General features: G+C 43.5%; 1 protein-coding gene across 4 annotated transcripts in view; it reads left to right on the forward strand.

Moving 5' to 3' along the window:
- The window catches only part of igsf9b (immunoglobulin superfamily, member 9b), a 65744-nt gene that overhangs the window by 19269 nt on the left and 28074 nt on the right, over window positions 1–18401 (forward strand). For all 4 annotated transcript variants that reach the window (XR_012369746.1, XM_073868131.1, XM_073868129.1 and 1 more), the window contains exon 3: window positions 4351–4557. Coding sequence is in view for 3 of the 4 variants with exons in the window: in XM_073868131.1 (XP_073724232.1) it covers window positions 4351–4557 (207 nt within the window). In the remaining variant the exon portion in view is untranslated. The remainder of the gene's footprint in view (window positions 1–4350; window positions 4558–18401) is intronic.

The following is an 18401-nucleotide window of genomic DNA, read 5'->3' on the forward strand; positions in this document are numbered from 1 at the left end:
AAACCAGATATTTACTTTGATGTCAGGGCTAGATTACAGCATAAAACCTGTTGTGCATATTAATAAATTAAAGTGCTTAATTGTTGGCACTTATAAACAATAAATGGGTAAAAATTGAAATAAATAGGCTTATTCTTTGGAGCCAAATGTCAATACCTCTGTTTTTTTAAGAAATAAAAGCCAAATGCTTGAACATTTTACAGCGACGTCATTTTCGTTATGCATTATTTGTTTTGGTTGTTAAAAACACACACAAAAATTTTATCCGATTAATCGATCTATTCAGTGCTAGATTAATCGATTACAAAAAGAATGATAGCTGCAGCCCTAATTACAAGAGCTAACTACCAACTTGCAACGCACTGTTCGTCTTTTGCCGTCTTTTTGAAGCCGAAAGCGATGACCCTCGGTACTCCTCCGGCTGACATGTTGATATCTGATCTAAGTGGGCGTGGTGTGCCAAGAGGGCATGACTGATGATAGTGTCGTGATTCAGTCATGATAACGCCATTCTCAGCCTGCGCTCCAGCTGTGTCAACTTTATTTTTTTTATAATTTATATATTTTATATTCAAACTGAAAGCATGATGTGATTAACACTCTAGTCATTCAAGTCATCGTGTCTCAAGTCAATTCAAGTCCCGAGTCTTTAACTTCCAAGTCCGAGTCAAGTCTCAAGTATTTTATTTTTTGTCAAGTCAAGTCACAAGTCACAAAAATAGCGACTCGAGTCGACTAGTCACAAGTCCCCATGTCTGGTAATATCATTGCGCTTTCTGCAACCATGGTTATTACGCCAGAATGAGAGTATAGTTCCTAGCCATATCTGCCTAGAAAATCGCAACTTTTAATTTTCTGTCGGTCTTAGTACATGATGTAACTACAGATGAGTCAAGTTTTAAATAGGAAAAATATCAGAACTCTTTGGTCTTTTTTGAGCGTGATGCTAATGGTCTAATCAGATTCAATGTATTATGCTAAGCTATGCTAAAAGTGTTACCAGCAGACCCGGAGATCGGTTAAATGGATTCCAAAATGGTAAAAATCAAATGTTTAACTCCCGGGGAGCTGGAAAATGAGCATATTTCCAAGAAAGTGGAGTGTACCTTTAACATTGATTTTCCAACTCTCCTCATTCTCTTATTTATACAGTGTTATCTCTCAGTTTGTGTCTTGTTTTCTTAATCTCCATGATCCCTTTGCTCACCTCTCCACCGAGCCCAAACCTGTGGTTTATCGGATTTAGTTGATTATTTTGCTATCACCATCTCTACATGCCACCAGGGGTTTGGTGCGACAGTGTTTACACTCAAAACACGTCTGGTGGTAAGGGGTTAAATCTGGGTCATTAATAAACAGACAACCCTTTTTGCTCCGTATGGCACACAGTCTGGCCAGTGCGAGCATTTGTGGTGGGGTGCGTGATTTGGGGGAAACCTCACAACATCTCAGGGGGGAAAGGGGATCAAATCCCTGCCAAAAAAATGAAATCTGCAAATCTGGATTTAGATCAGCCTGGGATTAGATTTCACCTTCTGTCAAGGCACGCTTTTGTCAGTGATGTGATTCTTAAAGGTTTTTGGCCATATGCGTGCCCCAGGGTGTCATGCATTAGGGCAGTGGTTCTCAAACTGGGGGGGGACTGGTGCCAGGTGGGCCCCCGTTTTTGACATTTTTACACAATACATTAATTTATAATAAATTAAACCTCATAAAAATAAGGCTACTAACCATCAGCACTATACTGTGTAATTTAAAATTTTTTGTTTTAATAAATTTCTTTTGAAATTGTTTTATGTCATGAATTTGCTTTGGGGGGATGCACCATACTCCGAAATGTTTGAGAACCACTCGGTCTGAGGGAGGGAGGTTTTTTGGAGATTATGAATCTCTGCTTCTATCATAGAGCATCATCTTTGAAAGATTACCCCTAATCGCAGGACTAGACGAGGTGCATGCCACACACAGAGAGAGGGGGGGGGGTGACTCAAAGACTTCAGAATGCCCAAAAGAGGTCATTTACACCCCCTAAAAACATAAGACAAACAATCAAGGATGCTTCAACTTTTGGTAGTCAACTGAAAGATGTGATTATATGTAAAACCATTTAGGTGAGGTTTCCTAGACAGGGCTTATCCTAGTCCCAGACTAAAATGCATTTTTGAGCTGCCTTAATTTAAAAACACCTCACCCTGACATTTCTTAAACCAGACAAGTCTGACTTTTTTATGTTTAAGTGCTATAATTAAGTCCCCAGTGCTTTTATCAACCTAGAAAATGTGAAAAAGAAAAACCCAGTAACTTAGTTTTGGTAAACCATTCTCTGCAAGCATGTCAAAAAATAGGTCATTGAAATGTGACTCCCCTTGTGATGTCAGAAGGGGATAATACAGCCTCTTTTGAGCCGCGTTTGAGGCATCAAATTTGCGTCTACCGCGCCGAGTTTGCCGCTTGAACTTTAATAGACACCAACAATTAATACTTAACTCAATACGTAACAGTTTTTTCAACGGAGTTTCAAAGGACTATAAACAATCCCAAACGAGACATAAGGGTCTTATCTAGCAAAACTATTGTCATTTTTGACAATAAAAATAACAAATATACACTTTTAAAGCACAACTTCTCGTCTAGATCCGGTCGTGATGCGCCAACATCAAGAGGTCACAGAGGACAAACGCAAAACTCCGCCCCAGTGTTTGCAAGTTTTGAGAAAGAGGACCGTTCCGACGTTGTTGTATGTCAACTGATACTAATTAATGTCTTTGTGTCAGTTTATTGTTTACAATGGTCAGCAAATGTGCGTTTTATATAGGTAACACGTGACCTCCCTACGTCACTACGCATTTACGTTAGATCGCGCTGGACCGGATCTAGACGAAAAGTTGTGGTTTAAAAGAGCATTTTTTTTTTCTTGTCAAAAATGACAATCGTTTCGCTAAATAAGACCCTTATGCCTCGTTTGGGATCATTTAGATTCCTTTGAAACTCCGTTGAAAAAAACTGTTATGTGTTGAGTTAAGTATAAAGTGTTGGTGTCTATTAAAGTCCATTAAAATGAGAAAAATCCTGCCATGTTTTCCTCAAAAAACATAATTTCTTCTCGACTGAACAAAGAAAGACATCAACATTTTGGATGACATGGTGGTGAGTAAATTATCTGGATTTTTCTTTTAAGAAAAAGGAATATTCCATTAAAGTTTTCAAGTATTTTTTAATGTATTAAATTGAATTTGCAGAATTTTATTTCTGTATTACATAATAAGAAACTGATGTTTTGCATACCAGTAATCAGAATTTTGGGGTAAAGTTTGATTTCCGTAATTATTTTTTCATGATATTTATTCAAATAGCACTGCGTTTAAAGCACAGACTGTTGCGTCCAACAAAGTAATATGCTGTATGTTAATTTACATGCGTGACATCCTCCCAGCATCCCCCCATCCTTAATCCTCATTAAACGTGTGTGCATGCGTGTGTGTGTGCATGCATGCGTGTGTGTGTATGTGTGTGTGTATGTGTGTGTGACATCATCCCACCGCTTGTCTTTTGTGTCGTGTTTTTCCTCAGTCACGCTCATTTTCCATCTCACTTTCTCCTGTTGGCTGTTTTCCCTGTTTTCTCATGTTCTTTTCTATCTCTCCGTTTCTCTCTCATCCTTTTTTTTAGTAGCTGCAGATAAAATGGTCATAAATTGACAAATATGGGTTTTCCACATTTGGGATTTGACCACAGAGTTTAAACAGAAAGCAGATGTCAATTTTACATTAATCGAGTAATTGAGGGTCAGGTGTGTCATTGTTTTATGGGGCATACACACCAAAAGCGAGTTCAACAATTTGCGCGAGTAGATTACATACAAAGTCAATGCAAAGACACGATCAGACGCGTCCTCGTGCGGGGCGATGCAAATGACGCAAATTGGGCGGCGCGATTGATGCGAAAACACGTGCAATTCGCCTCAAACGCGTCTTCGCGCAAGTTAAAAATATTCAACTCAAGTGAAAAATTCGCAAGACACAAAGTTAAATCCCGCGAATAATCTAGAGCGAGCAACGCGATGCTACGCATTTGGTGTGTACGTAACATTAGAATTGCAATACAGTCAAAACAGTTTGTCTTTGTTATCGAACTACTGTATATCCACAACCCTCCATGCTGAAACGATCAGCAAGCGAACAACATGTGTTGTGTTATAATGCGGATGTGCCGGTGACCCTACCATGCTCTTAACTAGCAAAACTTCCTTGGTTAACCAGCTTCATCATCTTAGCTTTATTAACGAGCAACCTGATTAACCGGCCAGCATGGAAATTCAAAAGCTCACAAGTTTATCTCTGTATTCCTCAGGTCCATCTCTGAGCGCCGATTCGGTGGTCCAGGGAAGAGTCGGGGGTTTTGCCGAGCTGGGTTGCAGCCTGACAAATCCATCAGAAGGAGGCACCACCCCAAATCTCTTCCCTTTACATGTGGTGGAGTGGGTCCGGCTGGGATATAACGTCCCCATTCTCATAAAATTCGGCGGTTACACGCCACGAGTGCATCCGAACTACAGAGGTGAGTGTCACTGTAAACATAAATCGGTTTTCCATTAGTGTGATGGAGAAAGACACCGAAAGCAATTTTGCTCGTCGACTTTGTAATTTTGCGGGAGACGTTTTTAGAGATGCAATGAAATGTGTGAGCACTTGCTTCTGAGTTATTGAAAGCTTTTAAAAGGTTTATTGCTACAGTATTCATTGGCTCTCTGTTTTAGAGGCACTCGTTTAGACGATGGGGTCATATCCGCACCACTCGAAAGACCCATGATATGTCCTGTTGTTCTTTCTGTAAAGGTCCTGATTTATTTTAGGCGATTCAGCACAAGCTCCATCAAAACAACTTTCAAGGATTTTAGGTGCTTCACGCGATCGCAGAGAGGTGCTTCCCGGGGTAATACAACTGTTTACCCTGCTGCTTGTAAAGGAGGGGTCGTGCTCTGGAATTTATTAAATGGGGGAAGGACATTGTGTTGTTAAACGAATATCCCCATATAAATGACCCACCCAAACAAGAGCCCTGTAATTATGTAAAGTGTCTGTGTGTGGTGGAGATGTGGTGCACTTGTAAATGGATGCAGATGGGGAGGAGGGGTGGGCAGACGTAACGGCCCCCGGGGGTCGAGGGGTATTGAGCGGGACCCTGGATTAGAGAACGCCGTTAAACTGCAGCGGGTTGGTAAGGGCCCACTTGTCTGTGCGGGGGATCTGAGGGGGGTTGACCTAGTAGGAAGGAATGTTGTTTCTCAGCACAAATACATGAAGAATATATGTCATGCTGGACCACAAAACCAGTCAATTTTTTAGATTTATACATCATCTGATAGCTGAATAAATACGCTTTCCGTTTATGTATGGCTTGTTAGAATATCTTCATGGAAGATAATCTTTACTTAATATCCTAATGTTTTTTTGGCATAAAAGAAAAATCGATCATTTTCACCCATACAATGTATTGTTGGCTATTGCAAAAAATATACCTGTGCGACTTAAAACTGGTTTTGTGGTCACATACACTCACCTAAAGGATTATTAGGAACACCATACTAATACTTTAACTGCCTTAATTCTGCCTGGCATTGATTCAACAAGGTGCTGAAAGTTTTCTTTAGAAATGTTGGCCCATATTGATAGAATAGCATCTTTCAGTTGAAGGAAATTTGTGGGATGCACATCCAGGGCACGAAGCTCCCGTTCCACCACATCCCAAAGATGCTCTATTGGGTTGAGATCTGGTGACTGTGGGGGGCATTTTAGTACAGTGAACTCATTGTCATGTTCATTGTTATTCAAGCTTTGTGACATGGTGCATTATCCTGCTGGAAGTAGCCATCAGAGGATGGGTACATGGTGGTCATAAAGGGATGGACATGGTCAGAAACAATCCTCAGGTAGGCCGTGGCATTTAAACGAAGCCCAATTGACACTAAGGGGCCTAAAGTGTGCCAAGAAAACATCCCCCACACCATTACATCATTGCATTAATGAGAAATTAAACAGGTGTTCCTAATAATCCTTTAGGTGAGTGTATAGGAGGAATGAGGAGGATGCTCTTTAAAGTCAAGATTCTAAATATAAGAACCATTTTGGGTTCTCCAAAGAACCTTAAACGAATAATTTCTTTATTGGTTTTATATTGTCTGTTGAATCTTTTAATTACAAATCAAATAACTTTTTGTGCAGCAGAAACATGCATGTTATACACCTTCAAGTATGCATGTACATAAAAATGTATCCACTTTAATTATAATTTTATAATGTACAAATAAAACAAAAAATGTTACATTTTAGAAAATGTTTAATTAGAAACATCTGCGTCAATGATGTTTATGCTTTTTCCTTATCTCACATGGCATGATGGGCCAAATTAAAGGCCATTTGTGGGCAAACTTTGGCCCTAGTTTGGGCACCTCTGCCATAAAGGAACCATTTGTTGGTTCCATAAAGAAAATCCGAAGAATTTTTGTAATGAAAAACAGGGCTTCAAAGCAGAGATTCTCAAACTTTTCGCAGCCAGGGACCCCTTACATGGGAAAAACATTTCCAAGGATCTCTTAAAATTGTAATAGTTACTAAAGCCCTTTTCACACAGAGATTACAGAAAATACAAAGAAAATGCATCCGGGATTTGTCTGGGATAGTTTTATTTTTTATTTTTTTGGTTCATTCACACTGCCGATGATTTTTTTTATCTGTGTGCGTGCATTCACACACATCCTGTAAAGACACTTGACGTATTTAAAGTCCTGCACTTGGTAGGTTTTTTCCACAGCGTCTGAAATTTGCTAATTATCCATGTTTTCTCTCTCGAGAAACCACACGCCTGCTTTTGTTTATGACAAGATCATAAGGAGCGCGTGATGCGCTGTTTTGTCATGGTGGTGAATGATCTCAGCTTCGGTACAGACAGTGACGAGCTCCCTTATCTCTGCTTTAGTCCAGTTTGCCGACATTTCTCGTTGTGAATGTTGATCCGTGTTTAAATCCCTGTTTTAAAGAGCTAAACCATAACTTCTTGTTGCGATGACACACGCGTCATCACTAAGGCACGCTCCTTATAGCATTGTTTCTGCCTCTCGTTCACATAATGTAGATCGTTTCCATGAATGTTACGGCAACGTTAGTACTCTTTACGGAAGCAATCCCAGAAAATGTACGAGACGTGTTTGTATTCACACAATTTACCAATTTTACTGAAATTTTCTGACAAGTGCCGTGTGAAAGAGGTATAAGCTTATTCTTACATTTAATGCATAAATTATCTTAAAGGAACGCACTGACTTTTTGGAACATTAGCTTATTCACCATATCCCCAAAGTTAGATAAGTCCATACATACCTTTTTCATCAGTGTGCATGCCGTAACTCTGTCTGACGCACCCACCGCTAGCCTAGCTTAGCACAAAGACTGGAAGTAAATGGCTCCAGCTAGCATACTGCTTCCAATAAGTGACAAAAACACACCAACATTTTTTTATTTATATGTTTTGATTTTTATAGTCACAGCGTGTACAAATAACAAGGTCATTTGAGACACAGTCATCTTTTAACCGTATACATACAGGGAACTTTATTCTCAGAAGGCGAAGCACTACTACTTGGGTGGAGTGATTTGCTCGCAGCACCTGAGAAGTAAAGTATACGGTCTAAAGATGACTGTGTCTCATATGACCTTGTTATTTGTACACGCTGTGACTATAAAAATCACAACATATAAATAGGAAAATGTTGGTGTGTTTTTGTCACTTTTTGGAAGTAGTATGCTAGCTGGAGCCATTTACTTCCAGTTTTTGTGCTAAGCTGCTAAGGCTAGGAGTGGGTGCATTAGACAGAGTTACGGCACGCACAGAGATGAAAAAGGTATGTATGGACTTATAGCTCATTCACCATATCCCCCAGAGTTAAAGTCCCAAAAAGTTGGCATGTTCCTTTACGATTTCATAAAATTGGTTAAATTAACAATTGACATGGTTCCCATAGGTAAATAATCTAAACATCCCCTTTTTAATAATAAAATTTTTATAACAAATTGTTTCATGGAACCACCTAAGTATTAAGGACCACCAAGGTTTCCCGGATCCTTTGAGAACCATTTGTGGAACTAGAAATGGTTCATCTATGGCATCGCTGTGAAGAACCTTTCAAGCACCCCTTTTTTTAAACTGTGGCTGTATAGTTGAAAAAATGGTTCTTTATTTATACCTTTTTTTTAAGGGTGTATAATCTAATAACGTTTGTACCATAGTACCAATACTCTTCTATTTGTGAGGACCTCATTGGTTCGCTTGAATGAGTCTTGATAGAAGATCAAATGAAAATTTCCATGTTGTCCCAGTGGGTTTGTTGTGATTGTCAGGAGGTGCGGTTGTTTCACAGATGAGACCCTCGCTGTCCTGACCCGACGCTCTTTTGTTTATCAGCACACCAGAGGAAACCAATCAATTAACATTAGTTCTGTGGTGTTTGGATAATGAAAGACTGAAGCATGTCACATTTCTAGATCACATTACCAACCTTACAGTACATCACATAAGAAAGTGTGACTTGAACCTCTTCAGGTGATTCTCAAGAAATCCAGATTTAGAAGGTGTCCAGCATCAGAATTTGTAAAAACCCCTTGAAGCCATTTTTTTGCACATGTAAGATTAAGGTTTGAACTTACTATAACCATTATGTTTAGAGTATTCAAAAAATGTATTTCCTATATAATTATTTACATTTTTTAGACTATTATTATTATAAAACATGATCATTACCGCAACATTAAATATACATTATATTAATATATATGCATTTACAAACTCATGTTTCGGTAATGAGAACTAAAAAGTTGACAAACAAAATCTCAACTTTTATCTCGAGAGAAAATAATAAGATCTGCTTACCTGCTAGCCATCTTGAGTGTCACAGTCAATTATGTCCCTTCCAACTATTTTTTTTGAAAATGTTAGTTCCTTGAGGGCTTAAACAATGATTGAAATTTGTTGCGGAGGATGAGAAAATTGGTCTTAGACACATTTATATTCCATATTATTGTCTCTACATTTACCAATGATCACCAAATACCACATGTTTCTTTACTGTAAATGTTTATAGTATAACATACACTGAAGCTTTTTATTTTTTAATGATAAATATTTCCATGTCAAAGAACACAAATCCATTCATGGACACGTTGCGGTAATGAAAATTTTCCCCTTAAATGTGGAAAAAACAACCAAATTGGTTTGTATGATGTCATTTGAAATCATGATCAAAATAGTACATGAAGAGATGTTTATAACTGTATGCTTCTTATTTTGATAATCTTACTTTGCATTTACTTTTTTTATAACATCTTATAAGTCTAATTTCGCGAGAATCACCCCTTCGCATCTTTTAATATGATCCTGCTATGAGATCAAACATGTTTTTATGATCTATGTTCAGATGATTATTTCATAATGACACGTGTAATAATAATAAAGATTTTATTATCAGTGTTGTGTTCATGGCACAAATTTCTGTTTGGATTTTTTTATTGTGTTTTTATGACACCGAAACCTTTGGCACTTCAGCCATCTCATCTGTTTGTCAAAGTGTGTAATCTGTAAATGTCCAATATGTTTTTATTTGTAAATGTCAGCGTAAATTGCATTTTCAATTGCATTTTACTTCCATAATATGACAAATTTCTGAGTGAAACAGGATATTCAATGAGAAAAACGTGCAGAAATGAGCATGAAATTAAGTTTGTTATGTTTTTGGAGGTCTTGCTCTCCTGGTCAAGTTCATTCTGCAATGCATTTCTGTATCGTGTCATCTTTCTCAAAGCTATCAGTATTTGCTTTATTACCATAACTGTTACTATGCATCACTATGCATTTATTTAATGTGCATTGAATTAGTGCATTTTGATCTCACGTGCAATATTGCGTATTGGATCAAATAAACCAGTGTTGGTTTGGTGGTTGTAGGCAGCCCTCATGACATCAGCTCGGTTCAGTCAGATGTCAAATCTAAGTTTCCACTTCTACCACAGCCCACATGATAAGATATCTGCTCAGTTTCAGATTAGCATGAGAGCTGATTGCATTCTTGTGTGGTTACAGCCGCGGTCTTTAACTCGATGAGGTTTGTGGCTCATGTTGCTTTTAACAGAACCATATGAACATTAGTCAATGTTTTCAAGACTTGGAAGTTGTGCAACACAAACTTGTTCATAAAATACCTAAATAACTCGTGCATGTCCGCCTAATGGGCATTTACGTAGAATTGGGGGTTGTCTCTGAGTATAATTATTAAACGTAAAGTTTACTGCTTGCGGTTATAGATTTGTTTAAATCCCTAAGGCTAAATCTGAACAGTAGTGCTGTTTGCCAAGACATGCATGCATGCTATATGTTTAACCATCACCAGTCAAATCCTGATAGATACATTCAACCTGCATTATTTTCTTTTAAAGTTATGTCACATTCAAGATGCTGCTTTGTGAACAGCAACTCATGTTGACATTTGCCTTTATGAGCAGGTGGATGTAGATCAGTAGAGCGTTGTGTTTGGGTCTCGTATGCTCGGTCTGGCCTGTCAGGATTGGTTAGATTAAGAAAAGATGATCAAATGTTTCCTTATGGGAAATTAGAGAAAGACCCCATGAGGGTCAATAGGTCTGATAAAGACACAAGACACAAGACGGCCGTCTTTAGCTCTCACAATGTCTGCTCTTTTGTTTAGAGCCGCTCAGACTTTTTAAAGCCTCTGGGAGGAACATTTGATCTCATGAGATGCTGTTGCATATTTTACTTTATTATCCTTTGTTTGAAAAAAAAATGAATTTAGATGTTTACAAAAGATGTATGAACTTCTTTGTTCGCATGCAATCGAATAGCAAACCAGTTTATGTAAGGGTGGGATTTTTCCTTTTTCACGTTTCTCATTTTTCTTGACTAATGTACAGTTTCTTCTCATTTCTTCTGGGTATTCCTACACCACAGTGAATAGCAACACTTTCCATTCTTAACTTGACTAAAAACCACCAAATGGTTAGACCCCTTGTGTCCTGATCCCCTTCCCCCTGTCTCTTTCATCGCTCGCCCTATTCAAAAGAGATGTCACTTTACCTTTGTGTGACCTCTTGGCTTTGGTTTTCTTCTGGTTTTGGTTCTCTTTCATCATCTCGTGTTCGAGATCCACCTATGGGAAGGACATCCGTACCTGACCTCTACAGAAGCATCCAATTGCACCAAGTCTGGCTAGACAGACAGAAGCGCGCAGCCAATGCCAGGTAAGACCACACCCTCTTACCTGATGGCATATAACGCCACTGCGCGCTGCTCCTCCTCAGTTGATATTCGCTTCTCGCTATCTCTACGTGGATACAGTTCGGTTGGTTTTTCGCTGTTCACTGATTTGTCTTCAGGAGGAATTATCGCCAGATCAGCCTCCGCCTGACGTGGCAGTTGTCAACCCAGCCAGGTTAGCTGTGTCTGCTTTTTCTTTAGCATCCTCGAGCCGCCCACGCTCGTTTCTCTCTCTGCCTTCATCCACGGCTGCCCGCCACGGATTTCTCCGAATTTTTTGCCGATATGTCGCTTTCTAAAGCTGCCGCTGCTCCCGGGAAATCTTCGTCACGGGCCTGCCCGGCCGCGTGCGGAGCTTTAATCGCCGCTAAGGACTCGCACGAGTTCTGTGTGGTTTGTTTGGGCCTCAAACACGCGGAGGAAGCCCTACAAAACCCGGATCATTGCAGCCATTGCCTTTCGCTGCCTAAGAAACTGCTGCGGCGTCGACTTAAAGTTGCTGCGACCCAGTGTGGCGAGGACGGCTTTTCGGATTCGGATGAAGGGCTTGGTGGAGCGGACGCGCAACCGGAGACATCCGGGGGCGCGACCTCCCTCAGTTGGGCCGACATGCCCAACCCTGCATACCCTGAAGAGGACATCTTCAGGGAAATTGCTACGTTAGCAGGCGAACCGGTCGGTTCCTGCGACGACGCGGACCTTCTTGGGACATCAGAGGACGAGGAGGCCATCCCGCCCTCCTGTGCTTCCCAGGTTAACCCCCCCGCGGCTTTACCTCAGTCCATCCTTCTCGAGGTGTGTGAGCGCGCGGCCGCGCGGCTCAAAATCGAGTGGCCGGCCCCTCAGAGCGCTACCGACCAAGAGAGGGATATTTATGATGGGAAAGTGCTGGGACCCCCTCCCGGCCCGAGGAAACAACTCTTCCCTGTTCTTCCGGCGTGCGCTAAGCACATGAGGCATTATTGGCACGACCCGCTCGACCTGAAACACGGTCTCGCAGGCCTCGAGGTGAAGGACATGGCAGCTCTCGGCCTGGGCGACCCGCCCACGGTCGAGCCGTCTATCGCCAGACACCTTAACCCCGTCCAGGGTGGGCTGCTCGCTCCTCCGAAGCCGGTCTTGCCCAATAAAATGGACCGTTTTTCGGCATCGGTTCTACAGGCCTCTTATAAGGCCTCGGCCTTGGCTGTGAGGGCCCTCAACGTTTCATCGCTCCTTTCCGCCTACCAGGCGGAGAATCTGGACGATTTGGGGGCTCAGCTCGATAAGGGGTCTCCCTCACCGACCTTGTGGAAGGAGATCCTGACGGTGAATGATCTCGTCCTCCGTAACGCTCGACAGGCCGTCCAGGCGTGCGGGCGTTCTATGGCGCTTTCTGTGGCAGGGGAGCGCGCGCTGTGGCTTAACCTGTCGGGCCTTCCCGACAGTGAGAAGAGGCGTATCGCTGGTGCTCCGGTTGAGCCCGGCCAGGCTCTTTTCGGCCCCGCCGTGGCTTTGATGCAGCAACGGTGCGACGATAAGAAAAAAGAGGACGAGGCTTTCAAGCTTTGCCTTCCAAGGAAGGCAAACCCACGTCAGGTGCCCCCTGTACGTTCGCCTAACCCCCCTGCTACAGCTCGGCACTCTCACTACAGTAAGGAGAGGCCCCGCAACAAACCCCCTCCACGGCAGAGTAACCCACCGTCTGCTAAACCCTGGGGAAAACCGCCTCCCGCCGCGGCTGCGGCGGGGAAACCCCCCAACCCGACCCCCAACATCCCGAAACGCAAGCGGCCGGCCTGATGTTCGACCGTTGGGGGTACAGGGTCTTTGTTCGCAGGCCACAAGCCCATTGGACTCTCTTTTTCCCCCGGAGCTCCCGTCCAAGAGACGGAGGTTTTCTCACGGAGGGGTCGACCACCCCCCTCAAGAGGCTGCCCAGCCCGTGTGTTCGGTGGATGTGTTTTGTCCCCCCACGTTCAGGGGGTTGGTTGTGAGGAAATGTACACCAAGCATTTACACTGTTCCCCTCACTCAACAAATAAAGGCTTCGGCCCAAGTGTTTCCCAACACAAAACATATAAAAAACACACAAAACACAATAAAACAAACGAATCAAATGAATTCGTTTCAGAGAGAGCACATCTCTCTGCAGAGAATAAACCCCTCTCTGAACCCACGCATGTCGCCCCTTGTTTGTCCACTAGAGGGCGCCATTGTATCACAAATGAGTCTACCGAGCGCTCACGAGTTCAGCTGCGCGCCCTCCACGCTGGCGGGCACTCTAGCGAGTTACGAGCCAGCCTGGCGGGCGGTAGCAGCGCCCGAATGGGTTATGCGAACAGTTACGCAGGGCTACAGACTACAGTTTGTCAGGAAACCCCCGCTTTTCAACGGCATTCTCTTCTCTCACACGGAAGAGAATTCCGCTCACATTCTGAAAGAGGAAATCTCCTCTCTTCTAATAAAGGGTGCGATTCAGGTGGTGCCCCCCGATCTGATAAATCAGGGGTTTTATTCTCGTTATTTCCTGGTTCCAAAGAAGGACGGCTCCCTCCGCCCTATCTTAGACCTCCGAGTGTTGAACAAACATTTAAGGAAATACAATTTCAGAATGTTAACCCACGGTTCTCTGGCCCGAGCCATAAGACAGAACGACTGGTTCACTTCAGTCGATCTGACGGATGCTTTTTTCCACATAAGCATTTATCCGCCTCACAGGAAGTTTCTGCGTTTCGCATATCAGAGCATATGTTACGAATTCACAGTTCTTCCTTTCGGCCTCTCTCTCAGTCCTCGGACGTTCTGTCTATGCACGGAGGCGGCCCTCGCCCCTCTAAGAATGTCAGGTCTACGGATTTTGACATACATAGACGATTGGCTCATCATAGCCGAGTCGAAAGAGAAAGTGCTGCGGGAAACCCACCGTGTGGTGTGCTCTCTCATATCACGTCCCTGGGTTTCAGAGTGAATGTGAACAAAAGCAATTTCACACCCAGTCAGAGTGTGATTTTTCTGGGGTTGGAACTGAACTCGGTCTCCATGCGAGCGCATCTTTCTCAGGAGCGCGTCCGCGCTTTAATGAATTGTGTGTCACAGTTCAGAGAGGGGGAGAGAGTGCAGTATCGTTCATGCCTCAGACTACAGGGTCTTATGGCTTCAGCTATTCAGGTTTTGCCCCTGGGTCTCCTGAGAATGAGACCGTTCATGAAATGGGTTTATCACTACATTTCAGCCCGTTACGCGATCTCTGTCGCGTGGTAACGGTGACGCGCATCTGTTCGGCAGCTCTGCGCCACTGGAGGAACGCAGACTTTTACGCACAAGGCACCCCCTTGGGGACAGTTATGTTGCGGAAAGTCGTGACGACAGATGCGTCCTTAACGGGCTGGGGTGCAACCCAGGAGGGCAGAACGGTGAACGGGCTGTGGCCGAGCAGTCTCCATTCAGCACATATAAATTATTTAGAGCTCCTCACCATATGGAAAGCTCTGAATCATTTTCTGCCGCGCCTGCGGGGACATCATGTTCTCGTACGCTGCGACAATACCACAGCGGTGGCATACATCAATCGCCAGGGCGGTATGCGCTCCTCGAAACTTCACAATCTAGCTCACAAGCTGTTAGTGTGGAGCAAGGGGTTTTTTCTGTCACTACGCGCAACGCATGTTCCGGGCATTCTGAACAGAGGCGCGGATCTTCTGTCAAGGGGAAACCCTCTTTACGGGGACTGGCGTCTCCACCCGCAAGTGGTGGACGCGATATGGAGGCGATTCGGACGGGCAACCGTAGATCTGTTCGCCTCGCACGAAAATGCCCATTGTCCTATGTTCTTCTCGCTAAAGGACTTGGACGCGCCCCTCGGGGTGGACGCACTGGCCCACCCATGGCCCAAGGTGTTGCTGTATGCTTTCCCCCCTCTGTGCCTCATAATTCCCACGCTGGCCAGAGTGAGGGAGGAGAGCTTGTCTCTCCTTCTGATAGCGCCCAGATGGCCCAAAGCCCCGTGGTTGGCAGAAATAATTCCTCTGCTATATGCCCAGCCGTGGCTCCTCCCCCTCCGCACAGACCTGTTGTCTCAAGCGAACGGGGAAATTTATCACCCACACCCGGACAGGGTGGCTCTCTGGGTTTGGCCCGTGAGAGGACAAACTTAAACGCGCTGGGATTACACCCGCGCGTAATTGCTACTATTCAAAATGCCAGAGCCGTTTCTACACGGTCCTTATATGGTTGTAAGTGGCAAGTGTTTGAAGGGTGGTGTAATGAGCACGATCTCATATCTTATCAGTGCTCAGTCCCTGAGATTTTGCGTTTCTTACAAAACCTTATGGATAAAGGCAGGTCTTTTTCCACAATTAAGGTTTACCTGGCGGCTATTTCTGCTTGTCACGTAGGGTTTGACGGCTCTACTGTCGGGCAGCACCCTTTAATCTGCAGATTTATGAAGGGTGCCCGTCGCTCTTTGCCAGTCATCAGGAAGTCTGTCCCTGAATGGGACCTCTCCATGGTGCTGGACGCTCTGTCTCAATACCCCTTTGAGCCCCTGGGTGTTATTTCCTTGAAGCTGCTGTCTTTTAAGGTAGCTCTGCTCTTGGCTCTAACATCAGCAAAACGTGTTAGCGAACTGCATGCATTTTCTGTACACCCTTCATGCACTAAATTCTCTTTGAATGGAGAAAAGGTTTTTCTTAAACCTAACCCGGCATTTATGCCTAAGTGCTTCCCTGCGTTCACATCGGAGGTGCTGGAGCTGTCCGCTTTTCACCCTCCACCCTTTTCCTCTGCGGAGGATCAGAGGCTTAATGCTCTATGTCCTGTTCGTGCATTACAGACGTATATCGACAGGACTAGGGTTTTCCGGAAGAGTGACCAGCTCTTTATCTCATGGACGCCGCCTCACAGAGGGAATCCCGTATCTAAGCAACGTCTTTCACATTGGCTTGTGGACGCGATTGCATTGGCATACGAATCGAAGGGAGTGCAACCACCTGGGAATATCAGAGCTCATTCTACGAGGGGCGTGGCCACCTCTTGGGCTTTGTTTAGGGGAGTGTCACTGCAGGACATCTGTTCGGCTGCGAGCTGGGCTTCTCCCCATACTTTCGTGCGTTATTATCGGTTGGATGTTACTAAAACCTCAGTAGCACATTCCGTTTTGGGTGTAGGGTCATCATAGCCCTTCACTGCTGCACACCTTTTTCCTACTGTTGTCTTTATAGTAGGAATAAAGCGCATACGGGTTTTGAGCTCGTTCATGTTACCAAGCATGCATTCACATCTTTGCCCTAGTTTGTTTTTTGCATTTATGGGTTTCCCTAGGGTGTGCTTTTTACATATTTTCTGCCTTGCATGCGCACCACAGACACTTGTGTGTGTGCGTGGGGCTCATTATTATGGGACGTGTCGGGCACCGCCCCCCCCGGGGGTGACCGTTCCATTTTTTATACTGGCTGTCATACCTCACTGCGAGTGTGTTGGGCAATCGGGGAGCTGTCCATGTCTCTCCCATAGGTGGATCTCGAACACGAGATGATGAAAGAGAACAATAGGTTACTTTCGTAACCCCGGTTCTCTGAAACATCGAGTGGAGAGATCCACCAGCTTTGCCCCGCTTGCCGCACGAGAAGCGAATACACTTACTGAGGAGGAGCAGCGCGCAGTGGCGTTATATGCCATCAGGTAAGAGGGTGTGGTCTTACCTGGCATTGGCTGCGCGCTTCTGTCTGTCTAGCCAGACTTGGTGCAATTGGATGCTTCTGTAGAGGTCAGGTACGGATGTCCTTCCCATAGGTGGATCTCTCCACTCGATGTTTCAGAGAACCGGGGTTACGAAAGTAACCTATTGTTTCGCATTTCTTAAATTCCACACCTGACGTCTAGGAAACTTCACGTGTTTAATCGTCCAATAAGGAAACGATGAGAAAAATAGCAGGGCGAGTTTGTGTGTTGAATGTGAAACCTGTCTTTCTGCCCGGACTGAGTAGGTACGGTCGTCTATAGCACGGAAAAAAGAGCAAGGAAACGAAACGCATCGTATTTCAAGAGCATTAGGTGAATAAGTACTGTCCTAAACAAAGACAAGAGTTTAATCTAGGGCATCAAGGAACCAGATCAGAATATTTTTGTGCCATTGAGATGTCCCAGCCTGATCTTACGAGAATTCTGACATATTTTACGAGTTGGCTAATTTTCAGAATTCATACGAAGTTAATCGCACAAAAACTTACAATTCTCATGAATAAAACAACAACGAAACCCACCCCATAACCCAAACGATAAAGGGGTCGAGGCAAATACTTACAAATGTAGTCGTTTGAATTCATACGAATTAGCCAACTTGTAAAATATGTACGAATTCTTGTGCGATAGTGTTGGATGTCCATATATAGCTTTGCTCCTCAATGAGAAGGTTTTATGCCTAGAAGTACAGACAGACAAATGATAGACTTGAACTGACAGGTGGTTTAGAGGGGGGTTAAGATTTTGACAGCCCAAAAGCCTATAGGGCGTCTACACCAGATGTGTACAGAGGCATCAAGCTGTAATAAAAAAGACCAGACCGTTTCCATTATAATCAATAGTAGTGCCTACACCTTTTACACAGATATTTTGATCAATCTCATGTTAATCTTGAGTACCTATAGAGTACTATTGCATCCTTTATAAAAGTCTTTAGTTTAATTGGATTTATAGAAGATAGATACAGCTTTATCGTTTTTTTTTTCAAAGGGAACTATTGTAGCATTTTATAAATTATTTAATTAGAAATATAAGCATCTGCATCAAAGACGTTTATCCTTTTTCCTTGTCTCACGTGGCATGACAGGCCAAATTAAAGGTCATTGCGGGCCAACTTTGGCCCTAGTTTGGGCACCTCTGCACTATATGGTTGTGTTGTTTACATTATATGCACGTACGTGCCGATTAGCAACAAAGCACAGACATTTTATGCAGTTTTACTCACCGTCGGCAGGTCCGACTTATAACCGGGATCATAAGTTGGGACCGCTCCATCGTTTAGTTATAAACGATGCAAATCCAGCCTCATACTGGGCCTTGTTTATAAAATTTTCATCATCGAAGTGCCAGGAGTAAGCAAACAC

The sequence above is a fragment of the Misgurnus anguillicaudatus genome, chromosome 5 (assembly GCF_027580225.2).
Source record: "Misgurnus anguillicaudatus chromosome 5, ASM2758022v2, whole genome shotgun sequence".
NCBI classification, from domain to species: domain Eukaryota; kingdom Metazoa; phylum Chordata; class Actinopteri; order Cypriniformes; family Cobitidae; genus Misgurnus; species Misgurnus anguillicaudatus.